The sequence below is a fragment of the Ambystoma mexicanum genome, chromosome 5p (assembly GCF_040938575.1).
Source record: "Ambystoma mexicanum isolate Mex_15411 chromosome 5p, UKY_AmexF1_1, whole genome shotgun sequence".
Lineage (NCBI taxonomy): Eukaryota > Metazoa > Chordata > Amphibia > Caudata > Ambystomatidae > Ambystoma > Ambystoma mexicanum.
In genome coordinates, this window is record NC_090930.1 from 1,065,307,430 (window position 1) to 1,065,322,769 (window position 15,340).

Sequence of the window (15,340 nt, forward strand, 5' to 3'; positions counted from 1 at the left end):
CAAAAGAGAACTTTCCAGAGGTTGGAGTGAACCTTGACTCGAGTGTCTCCTTGTGAAGGATCCATTCAGCTGTATGGAAGCTCAGGGCGCCCACCGGTAGTGGGCAAAGAACGCACAGTTCCCAACAAGTTGACGGGAGAAACGTCATCTCGGCTTCCGCCTCCTTTCTTCGATATCAGGTATTTGCAGTCCGTCCATCCAGTCTCTAGCCTGTGCAGGGGTGTCGAATATGTGTGCCTTGTTATTGTGCAGCACTTTAAGTCTTGCCGGGTACAGGAGCATATAGCGCAGCCCGGCAGCTTTCAATCCGGCCTTCGTGTGTATGAACTGGGCTCTGTTCATTTGAACCTGGAAGTTCTAATCGGGGTAAATAGCGATTCTAGCAGAGTCTCGTTTGATCTGACCACCTGCTCGGGAAAAGGCCAGGATTACTTCACGATCCATGTAGTTGAGAACTTTTGCTATCACCGGTCTGGGTGGGGCCCCCGGTGGAGGTTTCTTAGCAAGGGATCGATGGTCCCTTTCAATGGTGAAGCCTTGGGAAAGTTTTCCTGCACCCACCTCCTGTAGCAGGAGGTTTTCTACATAGTTTGTGGGGTCGGAGCCTTCGGAGCCTTCCGGCAGCCCGAGGAGACGAATGTTGTTATGGCGAGCTCTCCCCTCCGCCTCCTCTGCTCTGTCTTCCAAGTTTTTGACCCTTTGTTGGAGTTCATCAACTTCTCGGAGGAGGTGCGTTTTGGATTCAGTGTTTTCTCTGACTTGTGTCTCAAGCACCTCCGTCCTGCTGGCTAGGGATCGGACGTCCTGACGCAGGAGGCCCAGGTCTGTGGCAACGGCATCAATTTTGTGTTCCATTGTCGCTTGAAGCAGCCTGATGCCATCCAGGATCTGGGTGTTGCTGGGCTCGGTAAGCGTTGCTGTTGTGGGGTCTGAATGAGAGTCTGTGGTCCCCTTACTCGGGCCCTCGAGGCTTGGAGATTCATTGGCTGCGTAAGTGTCCATGGTGGTCTGCTGCTGTTTGGGCTTGCCGTTTTTACCAGCCATCTCGTGGGTGCACAGTAGTCTCGAACCGGGGGCGCCGGGGGCATAGGCGGTAGGCCGCTAATTCCTGTTCCAGAGGGGTACCTCCCACTGCCGCTGCGGGGCCCACAAGGCAGTGCCGTGCGGGGCCGAGGCGATGATATGAAGCTGTCCCGGTGCCCTGGGGGAACCCGGGGGTCACAGCGGAGGGGGCAGGAGCCTTGGCGTTATGGGATGGAAGGCTGTGCCCGTTCCTGGGGACGAGGAGGGGCAGCACGTAGTCTCTTAATTGCGGGTTGCTCAAAGGTGGTGGTGCTCCGATGTTCCACTGTGTTGCAGTGATTGGGTACCCCCCTCTGTGGTAAGTGAGCCGTGGGGGCCTTCAATCGGTGTTTCTGGGCAAAAAGTGGGACCCCATGCATCCGTGGCGTTCTAGGCGGCGGGGTCAGGGTGGTGCACAGTGCCCACCCCCAGTCCTGTGGGTGCAGGCCCTTGTTATGGCAATGCTGGGCAGCCAGTCGGTTATGGGCGACACAGGGCACACAAGTGCCTATGGGCACACTGTGCGCCAGGCAGGATCACACCCGCTGTCGGGCGCAGGGCACCAGGTGGATCCAGGCAATGGGGGAGCACTGAGACCTCTTATTTGAGGCTTCGCAGGGAGCGGCTGGGTAGTCCCATCTGCGTCACCCCCCGATGGAGATCAGTGTTGGCGTGGGGTGGAGAGTTGAGGCTCCGGTGCCTCGGGGGAGGCCAGCCCTGCGTCCCTGCCGCAGGGGGGTGGAGCAATGCATGGGCGCGGGTCGCTCCCCCGCTCCGCACCCGAAATCCTAGTTCGGGCTGGTTCTTCCCCGCTCACGCTTACCTACGCGGCACAGGCCGGCCGCAGGTCTTTTCGGTGTTCCACTGTGCTCAGCAGGGCTCCACCGCACTCCACAGGCAGGACGCCGCTCGGCAGGGGCCCAGGGGCCGGTTTGCTCCTCCGCGATCCCAGCCGCTACATTCTCCTCCCTCGATCCCGGCGCGGGCTGGCTGCTCCGGGTCAGCTGCTCGCCTCAGCGGGTAACGTCCTCAGCAGTGCTGTCGAGCTCCGGTCCTCCAGGAGTCAGGACGCGGGAGCCGCCATTTTAGCTCTCTCTGCTCCGGCACAGTTTGCTCACCGTAACACAGCGTTAGTCGACTTCAGTCGTCTGAAAGATGGGTCGGACGATTGTAGGTGGTGTTCTGCAGCAGATGGTGCAACTTGCTTGTTCCAAAGCTAGTTGAGGTAAAGGAATACAGCTTATAATGGCACATCAGCGCGGAGCTCACAGGAGACACGTCCGCTCTACATGGCAGTTAGCCACGCCCCCCGGGGACGTCAGCCTTAGTGTCCACCAGAGCTTCCAAAAGACCATTAACATATAAGATAAAAAGAACCGGGGCCAGAACGCAACCTTGACGAACCCCAAGATTTACGTTAAAAGATTTAGTACAGAACCCCTCTGCCCCATAACAGACACAAGCCTGATTCCCACTCTGTATTGCTTGCAACACAGTCAAAAGCTCCACTGGAGAGTTCATGTGCCCAAGCATAGTCCAAAGCTTTACCCTATTCACTTTATCAAAGGCCGTACTCAGGTCCATGAATGCTAAATAGATAGGCTCACCCTTTAGGAAAACTGAATGTGCCACCAATAAATACAGATGTATAGCTTTTTCGGAGGCACTAACCCCAACTGTATATCCGTTATGATGGAATTTTCAAAAATTCACCTCTCAACACCCCAACACGACCCGTCCATAAATTTTAAAGGATGAACCTAAGAAATCGATGGAACAATAAGATCACAGGCTAGTAGGATCTCCTTTTTCAAACATAGGAAAGATGATGGCCCGCTTCCAGGAAGGATGATAATACCCAGATTTTAAAATGGCATTGAAAAATAATGTTAAGGGAGGGTGCCATAACTCGATAGCATCCAAAGGAAGATCTGCAGGAATTACAGCTGTCCTGGCATACGGTTATGGGCCTGGCTTTCAATAACAGAGGTTACTTCCGTCAAAGAAAACTGAAGAGATAAAGGGTGCACTGGCTGAACTGCCAGGTTACACATGGCGAAATATAGATATGCAAAGTAATCAACCCACACCCCAGCAGCTACATGTGAGCCTTGGGCCCTTTTAGTTCTCTTGTAGGTGGAACTTTCTGCCACAAATTCCCCAAATCTCCTAGAATCTTTCAAGGAAACGGCATCCAAAAGGTCAGACCAGTCCAAACTATCAAGTTCCTCTTTCCGGGCTGCCAGAGTTTTACAATATTTAGCTCTAGCTTGAATAATGTCTAGATGAGATATTGTACTGGACTTCAAAACTGCCAAAAGAGCCCTTTTGGCCTTTATACTGTCTTCGTTAGACCACCCCTTTAGGCTTATACACTAGTTGAAAAACCTCTGTGAAAGCATCTAGCAACTCCACAAAATTGAAAACCAGATCCAAATCCCCAAGAGTCCCATCCAGAATCTTAGAAAACATGGTTTGATTCTTACCTCTCACCTTGTGGTGTAGTTGCTTTCCATTGATTTTAGCCCATTTAATTCTATGTCTTTTGGCAGGGTGAACTTCGACTGAGTCCAGAAATGTGTTAGCCATCCCTGCATTAGCACTCATAAACCCAGAGAGAACTAGTTTGTTTGGACAGTGATCACTACAAGGATCACTGATCACTTCAGACCCCTTTATCAGATCCCAACTTCTGACTGGGAAAGAGAAGTCATCAATCTTAGACGAACCTAAATCATTCATAAAGGTAGGAACGCCTGGAATGTCAGGGGAAACATGTCCATTTAAAGAACGTAACCCCCACTCAATGAGCCACAAGGAAAATTGGTGGCCAATAGCACCTGTCTGTATGCCCAACATCCGCGGCTGAAAAATGTTGAACACCACATCCTCCTGCTCATCATGCAGGTTAGTGGAAACACCATTACCCATTTTCAAGTGAATGTCCCCACCCTAAATGAAGCACAATGTTTTTTGAGAGTTTCGGAAAACTTGATTTTCCATAAACTCCCTGAACAGTAATAGTCCATTCCTGTCCGACTGATGCAGACTATTATACCAATTTAAATTCTGCATAGTGGCACCATTACAAGTGGTCAATAAAAACATTTGTAAAAACTTCAATTGGGTATCACAAACTTCCACCCTACAATTCAAGGATGCCTTGATTAGCATGGTTAAACCCTACGTGTAGAGATAGCAAAGGCCATCTAAAAGAGGTGGTTCAAGATCCCAAGTCTCCTGCAAAAGCAACACCTCATGGCTCTTTAAAATCTTATAAATATCCAAATACAAAACCTACCTGGAGGGGGAGACACCATGATCACAAAGGTGGCTCTCCAAGGGTGAGGCTCATCAATTGCACTTCGGATGTGCTGACCCCTGCAATGTCCCCAATTCATATTTTTATTTCGATTTATTTTAATCCAAATGGCGCTTTCACCAAAGCTCTCTACATACAATGTAAATACAGTACCAACAATGAAAGCATCAGACACATTTTCAATCTAAAGCAAGGGAATTAAAACATAGTAGAGGGGTTTTAAGGGTAGTGTGAAAGAGCGAATAAGATGGAATGACCTGAATGTGAAAGTGTAAGGACTTCCAAAAACTTGGGAGCAAGCAGACCAAAAGAACGCAAGTGGGACAGAGCAGAAGGGGGTCTAGGGACGGATAGAAGAAACTAAGATTGAAAGTGGAGAGAATGCGTAGGTATATACATAGAAACCAAGGAACAGAGATAACCCGGTACAAGCCCACGGACACATTTAAAAGTAATACAGAGAAAACGGAATTGAAGACGGGCTTCAAAGGATAGCCAGCGAAGATAAAGAAGGGCAGAAGAGATAGAAGAGCGAGCAGGAATAGGGCAAAGGGTGCAAACACCGGAATTAAAGACAGAGTAAAAAGGGGCCAGATGGGAAGCGGGAAGACCAAGAAGACAGGAGCAATAATCAAGACCGGAGAAAACAAGGGAAGTGATCAGCAATTTAGTGGCATGAAAAGTGAGGAGAGTGCAAGCTTTTCTAACATTAAAAAGATGAAAACAGCAAGATTGTGCAGTGTTGGAAATATCTAAAGTGAAAGAAAGAGAGGAGTCAAAGAGCATGCCTGGGTTGCGGGCAGAAGAAGAGAAAGTAAGAAGAACAGGCGGAAAACTGATAGAAGGAGGGGAAATAAGGGGGCAGTAGAAGCAGTGAATAAGAGAACTTCTGCCTGAGATGCGTTAAGATGGAGAAAACAAAAGTGCATCCGTGCTTGGATGGCAAGTAAACAACCAGAGATAGCAGAGTGCCGAGAATCAGAAAACAGAAGGAAATAAAAAGTTGGTAGTCGTAATAAAAATGTGCCGACAGCCCAAAAGAAGACATAATACCAGGGAGGGGAGCAGTGCATAAAGAAAAAATAAGGGGACCTAAGGTTGAGCTGTGAGGGACTCAATGAAAAATAGAAAATGTGGCAGAATTACATCCACCCTAGGAAGCAGAAAACGAGTGATCAAAGAGACAAGACCTAAACCAAGACGGAGTGGTGCCAGAAAAATCAAGTGAATGTTCAGTTGAAAGTAAGGTGCAGTGATCCATGGTGTCAAAGGCTGCTGAGAGATCAAGAAGATTAAGAATACAAGACATGTTGAGTGTCTAGCAGATAGCAAAGAATTAGAAACAGAAAGAAGCACAGTTTCCGTAGAATGCAGCAGGCGGAAGGCCGATTGAGAAGGAGGACGCAGAGAATTATGGTCGAGATTGGGTGAAACCTGAGTGTAAACTTCCAATTCAAAAACTGTAGACAGGTAGGGAAGAAAAGAAATAGGACGATAGTTAGAAGGTGCGGAAATGTCCAGAGAGATTCTTTTAGGAGTGGGAGATTAGTGACAACTTTGGAATGAGCTGGAAAAGTAGCAAAAGAGAGAGAGTGATTGAATAATGAATTTAGATAAGATAGTAGACATAGCAAAACCTTTCCACCCATTTTAATCCGTTACCCCACCCCATATATATGTTTAAGAAAATATTCAGTTTTTTTCAGTATTTTCTATTCGGTAAAAAAGTTATTTGTTAACATGTATTCGTTAGTATCACTGGATACTAGAGGAGACTTGCAGCAGTGCAACCTTAGAAGTAAAAAAGTTAGCAAAGTCAGAGAGGGAGAGAGAAGAGGAAATAGAAGGATCAGGAAAGGGGAGAGACATAATATGATTAAGAAGTTGGAAAAGACGTCGAGGATGAGGAGAGTAAGAGGCAATGAGGTCAGAAAAATACTGTTTTCTAGCAGTAGAAAGAGCCATAGGAAGGGTCAATAGATGAAAGAGTAGTACGATCCGAGGGTGACCAGTTTTCCTTCCATATCCGCTTGGTGAGTCTCAAAGTGGAGCGCAGTAAACAGAGGTCAGGAGTTAGCCAGGGTTGAGGAGTTTTTGCAGAGGGTCAGAAAGAGCGCAGTGAGCAGTGTGCGTCAAGTGCGGAAGAAAGAGCTATGTTTAAGGAAGAGAGCGCTGTATCTACAGGGAGATTAGAAAAGGTTGCAATGAAGGGAGAGAGGAAAAACGAGTAGGGAGAAAAACAGAAGTGTCAAATGTATGAAGATCCCGATGGAGAAACGTTTGCTTATAGGCGGGAGGAACAGAATATGTAGGAGTAGTGTATGAGAAAGAAAGAAGAAGATGATGTGAGACAATGAAAGGATAGAGAGCCACAGGTGAAGACAAGGGCACAGAAGAGAAAATGAGGTCAAGAGATGAACCAGAATAGTGCGACAGGGGAGTAGAGTAATGGAGAAGATTGTAGGAATTCATAAGGGAAAGACAAGGAGAAGAAGAAGAAATGGTGGCAAGGTGGAGGTTGAAATCACCAAGAAGAAAAAAAGTAGAGCGAAGGGGTAAGAGGACTGAAAGTACAGAGTCTAAGTCAGAGCAAAGAGTTGAGAGAGCACCAGGAGTGCCATATAGGAAGAGAAATGAGATAGCATGAGGTTTAAAAAAGGAGATCAAATGTTATTCAAAAGAACGGAGTAAAGGAAGAAAAAGAGAGGGAAGAGAAGCAGAGAAAGAGGAATTGAAAAGTATGCAAGTCCCACCTCCACTGCCAATGGCACGAGGGAGTGGGGAAAACATAGGTTATAATGTCAGAGGCGGAAATCCAGGTCTCTGTGAGACATAGAAACTGCAAATTAAGGAGAGATGAGTTTTGATACAAATAGAATGGGCATTTAGAAGGCCAATAGTAATAGTCGTGGGACCGGGATGGGGGTAAATAGAAGAAAGGTTGGAGAGATTACGATGGCAGTAAGAATTGTGAACGGAGGGGTGGGTATTCCAGTGAACTGGAATATAAACGCGGGCATGATTAGTAGAGAGAGAAAAGCAGCAGCTAGAGCAAACTGGTAAGACATTGTGATAAGTGGCCGACTGATGAGGGGACAATAGCATATGGTGTTAAGGGAAGGATGGTCTCGGCCGGAGAGAGCCAGCTGGAGTGACCCAGTGGCAAGCAGCATGATTAAGATGGAAGTCTCTTGGCAGATGGCAACCAAAGGTGTAGAGAGTCGCTCCAGTCGCATACAGGACCAAACAGGATGGTCAGAGCTCTTAGAACAGAGACCTTTGTTTAGGACACCAAGGACTCTGGACGCCCTAAAAAGACTTGCTTAAGTGATCCGTCACGAGACCACTGCAACACGCTACAGGGAGGGGCAGATCCTGCAACAGCTGCGGTGAGGCAGTCAGAGTCCAAGACGGAAAAACAGGCATTGGACTTCCTTAAAAGCAACATAATAGCATACCTAGGAGGGCTTGAACAAGTACCCTGGGCTAACTTAAGAAAGAAGGGTTCATGGGTACTATAAAACCCCAGAGACTCTGGGTGACTATTTGATCTTCTCAGGGTAACGCCGCTGAACCCAGAAAGATAGGGACACATTATTCAGATCTCCAGTGTAAAGGCAGAATAAAAGACTGTAGACCTGAATAACAACAGCAACAACTAAATGAACGAACCTGAGACACTGCATATTGGTTCCAAACGCTTTGTTGCTCTCTCATCCATAATAGCCCTCTATTGTCCTCTTATATTCTTTCTACCATTTATTTAATGGTATTTTGTATTCAGCCCTCCAAGTCTTTGCAAAGAAAATGTGTGCAAGAAAAACAGAAGAACATGTGTGGGTTAGTTCCGGTTTGTGGTGGTTTTTAAGAGGCTTCAGCTGACTTCCATTTGGCTTCAAATCCATTTTTGGGGCATCCTTGTTCTTGTCCTTTTTCTCAGTCCCTTTTTGATCGTTCTTCACCTCAATGAAGAATGTAACCCAAATGGAGGCTCTTATATTTTTTAAGAAGGGAGAAGTCCCCAGGAATGGCCACTTACTACTAGTGGGACATGAGGGCTCTGGGGACATCTGTTTTTGCTCACAGGACTCACACACCTCTCTTTAGAGCTGTTTAATCCTGTACTGGGCTTTCCATGCAACGCTGCAAGGCGTGGCCTCCAGGGCTCACGGGGGAAGGAGACAGCTGGGCTTTGGTGGGAGGGGGAGCACGTATTTTGTACCAGTTGTACCAGGTCTTCTTTTGGGGGAGATAGATGTCAAGTGGGGGGCCGTGATGAATGATGAAACAAATGTGTATCCTCCATTGGCACAACAAGTCACGAGCTGATGACTTCATCGTATGTTCACGGTGTACCATTTGCTAGTTGATGTGTTGCAATCTGTTGCACTATTTGCCAGACATGCCAGCCCCCTTCTGCTAAGAACACTCTAGGCCAGATGACCTGTTCTAGGGGTTGGCAACCACTCATGTGGTTCTACAATCACGTTTTTGCAGAGGTGTGAGAGCCCCCCTGTTGAGAAGGGACAAAGACAAATATCTTGTCTTATGGTATAGTACCCACTTTCGGAGGAGGACAAGAGCCATGCTTTCGCTTGCTCTACCTTACAGAGGTCACCTATCAATTGTCAGTCTAGCATCCAAATGCCAGCCAACTCTCTAGTGAACAAGAGAGCCACCTCAACCACAGACAGGTCTTACTTCCTTTCGGTGTGTCATCAGTGGGGTGCAAATGTGGTGCAGCCTCTCTTCAGGCACAGAGAGCAAGAGGTGCACGTCTGGATTATCGTTACTAACTTGGGGTGAAACCCCCAGGGATTTCAACATCTTCAAAATTGTGGAAGCCCTACTACAGACAATGAACAAGGTAAAATAACCAGCACTGTGGGGGGACATGTTCAGTGGTGGGAATCTAATCTCCCAGGACATGTGGCATCATGGACATGTCTGTAAGTACTTTCATTAATTTGTTTATTTATTCTGTCTTCACTTACATTTTAAATTCACCTTGCTCTAGGGAAAAGGAGAATTACAAAAGAAAAGCAAATTGGTGCCTGTCTAACATACCTTTTAGAAGGCCTTGTCATTTCTCATGAACTTGCAGTAATCTCCCTCTTTTCAGGGCTGTATTTAGAATGTACATTAAGAGCCGCTACGATTGTTGCAGTTCTAGACTGCTGTTCCTTTCATTTGAAGTTCAGACATGGTGAAGTCTAAAATTACTCTACATAAACTGCATAATTAATTCCACTTTCTTTGTGTTCCAGCACACACTGTTCACAGCCATCCACAAGCATTACCCTTTGGAGGACTGGAAGCAGTTTGCAGCCAATCACCCAGAATGCCTTGAGGTACCCTACACACCTGGACATTTGTTGATAATCATAATCTTTTACGGCTTTGATGTACTCTGTTTTATTTGCAACACAGACTGTGCCACTTAAAACCTTTCTAAGGGGGATTAATAGAACCGCGCGCGCTGTCAACTGCGCCAGGCGCGCTGCAATGCTGCGGTCTATGAAAATGTGCAGTTTATTGAGCCCTCATATTGCTTATTTCGTGAAGTTGCGCAGGAGTTTCTTTTAAACAGAAAAGACCCTTAGCAACTGTGGCTTTTTAATTCTAGGCAGAAATGTGCAATCAACTCAGCGCAAAATGATGAGCTAGAAAAAATGATCGGCTAGACAAATCTCTTGTTCTTAATATGTAGAGCTTAATAGCAGCATTATTTGCCCGAGTTTAGCACTTTGTATTCTAGTGCAGGAGTTACGCAGCAATAAACATGTGATGAATATGCAACACACCTCTGACAGCAGCTTGAGTAATACATTACTAATTATTCTGTAAGGTACCCTTCACTACTTTCTCCGGGGTTCATGGTGTCCATAATAACTTATCAGGGTTTATTCTTATATTATGTATATTTATTTGATTCATTTATAAAGTGTGCTGCAGCCCAAGGGCATCGTGGTGCTGTTTCAAGAGTTTTAGGCATATGGTCCATGGTATATACAGGAATCTTAGGCATTTGATGCGAGGCGTATACATGCAGTTGCCGTTGGCATGAAGTAGTACACAAGGGATACCTACATTTCACTGAATCCAATTTCACCTAATCAGAAATCTTTGGAAAGAAAATTGTTTGAATTTGGTTGGGTAAGTGGGTACATTTTAAAGCTGATTGGGGGGGATAAGAGGATGGGATAAGGTTTTGGGAAATTGGGTGGGCAGGGGTATCCCCCACATAATAAAAAAAAAATCAAAGACTTTTGTCTGTGAAGATTTCACCTTTAGGTGAAGTAGATTCGGTGAAATCACATACATTCAGTACACAATACATATTGGTCTTATTTGAACAGGAATGCTTTGAGTGCTTTGCGGAAGGCTTCATGGGAGGTTAACAAGGCAATACCAATTGGTTGTGTCTACAGCAACCTTTAGCGCCCAAATGATCCCCTTTCACTGTCTTCGTTAAATCCAAAATTTTTCCCAGCAATGTAACGGCCCAGTGAAACCAATTGCATGGTACAGGGAGTTCTACACAATACACAGAGGCAGGGGGTCATTGTGGGTCACAACAGTTCACAGTAGACTCAGCTAGAAGCCCGACTTCAGCACGGGTGAGTCACTCATCATGTATGGAACGACACCAGCGCCAGCCAAACTCTTGTGTATGGGTGCGATATAAATACAATATATCATATCAGTAGTGCTGTGAACATTACAGAATCATTTGAGTTTAGATACTCACTAGTAAACTGTAGTTACATTCATGTTACAAAATAATAGCATTTTAATCAGTGCATTTATTATAAGGCTGGTAATATTTACTATTACCCTGAAAACTGTGCAGCCTTAATGTTGAGATATTATCACATGACACAAAGCGTGTGTATAACGTAAAGGAAAGTATTCGCACGAAATAACGTGGCAGCTTTAAAACTAATAAAGCCCCACCTTTGTTCATTCAATTGTGTGTAGTTGGTGGTAAACTAATGCTATATTTTTACAATCACATTAGCGTATTGTCTCTTATCGCCTTGGCATCTCCTCAGACAGCAGGCAATGGCCATGCAAGGGTGTACTGTGCATCATATGATGTTACATAGGAAGGGAAAGAGAGGGGAACGGGAAAGGGCAGAGATATGCAGCCGAGGAAAGTACCCGCCCTTTTTCAAGAGAAGAGGCAAAATAGATGAGTTTTCACGTTACGCCAGAAGCTGGTGTGGTTGTCTGCCTCGCACCGCTGCCGCAGAAGAGAGTGCCATAACATTGGCACTTGCACAGCCTTGTTTTGCATCCGCAGTTTGCATCAATGGAAAAAGTGGCAAATTGCTCATTGAAGCAGATCCCGACAGATCTTTAAAACCCTGCAAGACCTGCAGGTCAAGTAACTTATTTTCTCTACTTAAGAGAAATGACCGCGACCTATGAACTTGATGGCATACTATTTTTTTTGCATTGAAAAACCATGGTGATGCATGAAGAAACATTAGAAGCAATGTGAAGGTGCCTTTCAATACTCTCCACCTCCTGCATAGGCGGGAGCAGAGAGTGCAAGGGCACCTACATGGGAGGTACCATTAGGCGAGGTTAATATGAGGGTTACAACACATTTGGGTGACAAGCTTAGAGTTAGCAATAAGTTGTTAGTTCTAGTTAGAATATCCCTAAATGTTAGGGTTTAAATTGGGGTTCAGACTAACCATCCGATAGACAATGAACCCTCAGCAGATGCCCAGGATCGGGTTAGAGTGTGAATTACTGTTTGGACTTTACCATAACTGCAAATTAGCATTATGTGCCACTGGAAGCCTATCACAGTGGATGGCGGTCACAATATTCAGCATCTATGCAATCACTTTGAGATAAAAAATACCCGCGCCCAAAATGCGGAATTGTTTTCTTTCTTTAACTCCATTTTGCTGCATATGTATGAAGGGGAGACACCCTGCAGCGCACCCCCCATACCCTCCCCACACATATTACCACCACAACCCAGCCCCCTAAATATAGTAATGGACTGATACACAATATTTGTATATCTATGATTTGTAATGTGCAAAACCCAGAGGGGCACTGGGCAGAGTTCACTGGATCTGAGAACAGATGTTATCAAGATAAGTTAATTGACCAGAGGACTAGGAATGGAAAATAGGTCTACAGGGAAAGTTAGGAAAAAAGCAAGGACTTCGGTTTTCACCGAAAGACTACAGTGAAGTGAGTGAGCTGAGGTGGATTGGCAGTATGTTCCAGAGATGTTGGCCTATCACGGAGAAACAGAAATCTCCTTTGGTGGTGCAGTGAGAGGGACTAACCAACAGGTGCAACTGTGCCGATCTAAGGGGCCGTGTCCGTTGGTGTAGCTCTATTTTCTCCATGAGACAATGGGGTGCCAAACCATGCACACATTTGAATAGTTTGAATAGTAGACAGAGTATCTTAAAGGTTATGCCCTGATAAACGGGGTGACCAGTGCAAGGAGCTCTAAGATTAGAAATAGAAGAAAACTTGGGAAGAAGAAGAATGAGGCAAATAACCATTTTATGGGCTAAAAGGAGTTTGTGCAGGAGATTGCTAGGCTAACTAATATACAAAGCATTAGCGTAGTCTTGTTTGGAGTTAACCTATGCATCGACTACTATGGTGTGTTCCAAGTGAGAGAAGTAAGGAAGGATACATCACAAAATTCGAAGATTAACGAAAATCGATTTGTCACTTCATTAATTCATGTGGTCAATTTCCTTTCTGTACCCAAAAAGTATATCGTTTTTTTATACTATTGGAGAACGAAGTTGTGAGGCCAAATAACATAGGCGAGGGACAGCGCCAGGAAGCAGTTAATAGATTTTTGGGTCCCAGAAGCATGACCTTGTCTATGTAGCGTTTAATTGTAGGTTATATTGGTTCGTCTCTTCCAAGCATATCTGGAGATGTTTGAGCATTTCCTGGGAGCTGGATACCTTTAAGAAAAGTTGTGTAGAGGAGCAACTGTACCCCTCTGAAGGTGACCCTAAGACTGTGCCGTGTTTGACACCAAGCATTCTGGCAAAACCGCAGCGAGTGTTTGGGAGATGGTACCCATTAAGAGAACCTTATCGAAGGTACCACCGAAGAGACGATAACCCGAGGGAGGAACTCCCAAAGGAATATGAAAAAGATTAAAGAAGAAGAGCTAGTGACATCATAAGAAAATGTGCAAAAAGTCGTGAGACACTGGCCGAAGAACAGTATATGTATCATGAAACGCCAAGGGTGAAATGTGGATCAAGTGAACTTTCAAGTATAAAAATGCAACAGAAAATAACTGTTCAATAAATGTACAGACACTGAAATGCAAGATAGATAGATTCATTCATCATACAAGCTAACTATAGGTAGTGAATAAAACGCAGGCGAAGCCGCCATTGCATAGAAAACTGGACATTGGTATCATGAATTTAGTAAGCCAGAGCCCATGAAGCGGGAATGGAAAACTGTGTTGCAGCAAAAATAATAGGCTCATGAAGCTGCATGGCAAGGCTGTCTGGCCTGAAGTCAAGACTGAAACAATCAATGTCAGCTATCTATTCTGAAAAAGAATGAGTATGCGGAGGATGAACCTTCTCACGTCAAGGTACAAGAAAGAGCACAAGGGATACAAAGCTTTAATTCATTTAAGGCACTTAAAAACTACAAAATGGACCAAATCGTGGTCTCCTGTCACGTGAGCCAAGGATGGAAATAGAGTTTGAACTTGGAGTTCCAGACACAATAGCGAGTGCCCACACTGCCGTACATTCTCAAATACAAGAATATTCTGCAAGGTCAAGTACAAAGAGAATTTCATGTCAGAAGGCATGGGTGAGGAGAGATGCTGGGCTAATTGGGTGGTGAGGTAGCTACATGCCCTAGCTCCTTGCACCTGGGTCTGGGCTTACGTGCTGCTAGATGAACCGAATGTTCCAGACATGGCAAAAGCGTGCCAACCAATTATATCAGTCCATATAACGAAAGACCTTATAGTTTGAAAACCAATGAGAAACTGTGTATCTAATGTTTCTGAAGTAACATGTTTTTAGAGGTAGGCATACGTTGTCCACCTGGTAACAGATAGCCAATGACAGTCCTAGCTCCTATAGAATGGTATACTTGGATGTCCCCCTTAACCAATCCCGGCTCTTGGTATGTTTTATATTATTGCCACATAGTATGACATCACTCTGATGCATTATTTAGTTTAAAGTCTATATTTTGTGTGGAGATCCTTGAGAGACTGAGTGTACGTCCGTTGATGTTCGTTGTAATCTCCCTGTTTTAGATAATTGTTAATAAAACAGTACTTTGCCATCTTCCTGGGTTGGTTCCCTTTTTTGGACTCAGAATTATTCTGGTGTGATCCCATCCATTACATATGCACGTTCCTAAAGGGCCATACGCTCACATGGTAGCAGTGCGGATAATTTAAAGACCCAAACTAGTCTGGCTCCAGAGTTTCGGACGATCAAGCATCCTCTGCCATTAGCTGGAAGATCGCACAGTTTCCTGTGGAGAGCGGCCAATAGAAATAAACTTGCAAAAAGAATCGAGACGGTGGGCAGGTCCCTCTTTGAAGAAATCCTTGCTCGGTTTCCACGGGCGCTCTGCTGACAGAAGGCGAAGTGGTCAGATGAAAGGAGGAGTCGATACCGGAAGTCTCGAGTTGATTAATGAATGTAAGTAGACTAAGGGAAATGGCAATATAAAAGGATGGATTGTGATATTTTCAGTAGCGGGAAATGTTGTGTAGACAAAGATAGTGCCTTGAAATCCTAGTTCAAGGGAATTGGAGAAGGCATATCAAACTCCAACCAGAGTAGTGATAATAGAGAAAACACATAGGCCCTCATTAGGACCCTGGCGGAGAGGGTTTTACGCCGGCGTAGTGCATGGCGTACCTCTCCGCCAGACTACGAGTTCCCGTAGCGCCATGGATGA

General features: G+C 45.4%; 1 protein-coding gene and 1 pseudogene across 2 annotated transcripts in view; both read left to right on the plus strand.

Moving 5' to 3' along the window:
- Positions 1-15,340, plus strand: part of GMPR (guanosine monophosphate reductase) — a 712,135-nt gene that overhangs the window by 336,282 nt on the left and 360,513 nt on the right. For both annotated transcript variants that reach the window (XM_069613564.1, XM_069613565.1), the window contains exon 3: positions 9,652-9,735. In XM_069613564.1, coding sequence (XP_069469665.1) covers positions 9,652-9,735 — 84 coding nt within the window. The remainder of the gene's footprint in view (positions 1-9,651; positions 9,736-15,340) is intronic.
- On the plus strand, positions 4,356-4,496 carry LOC138481834 (U1 spliceosomal RNA; annotated as a pseudogene).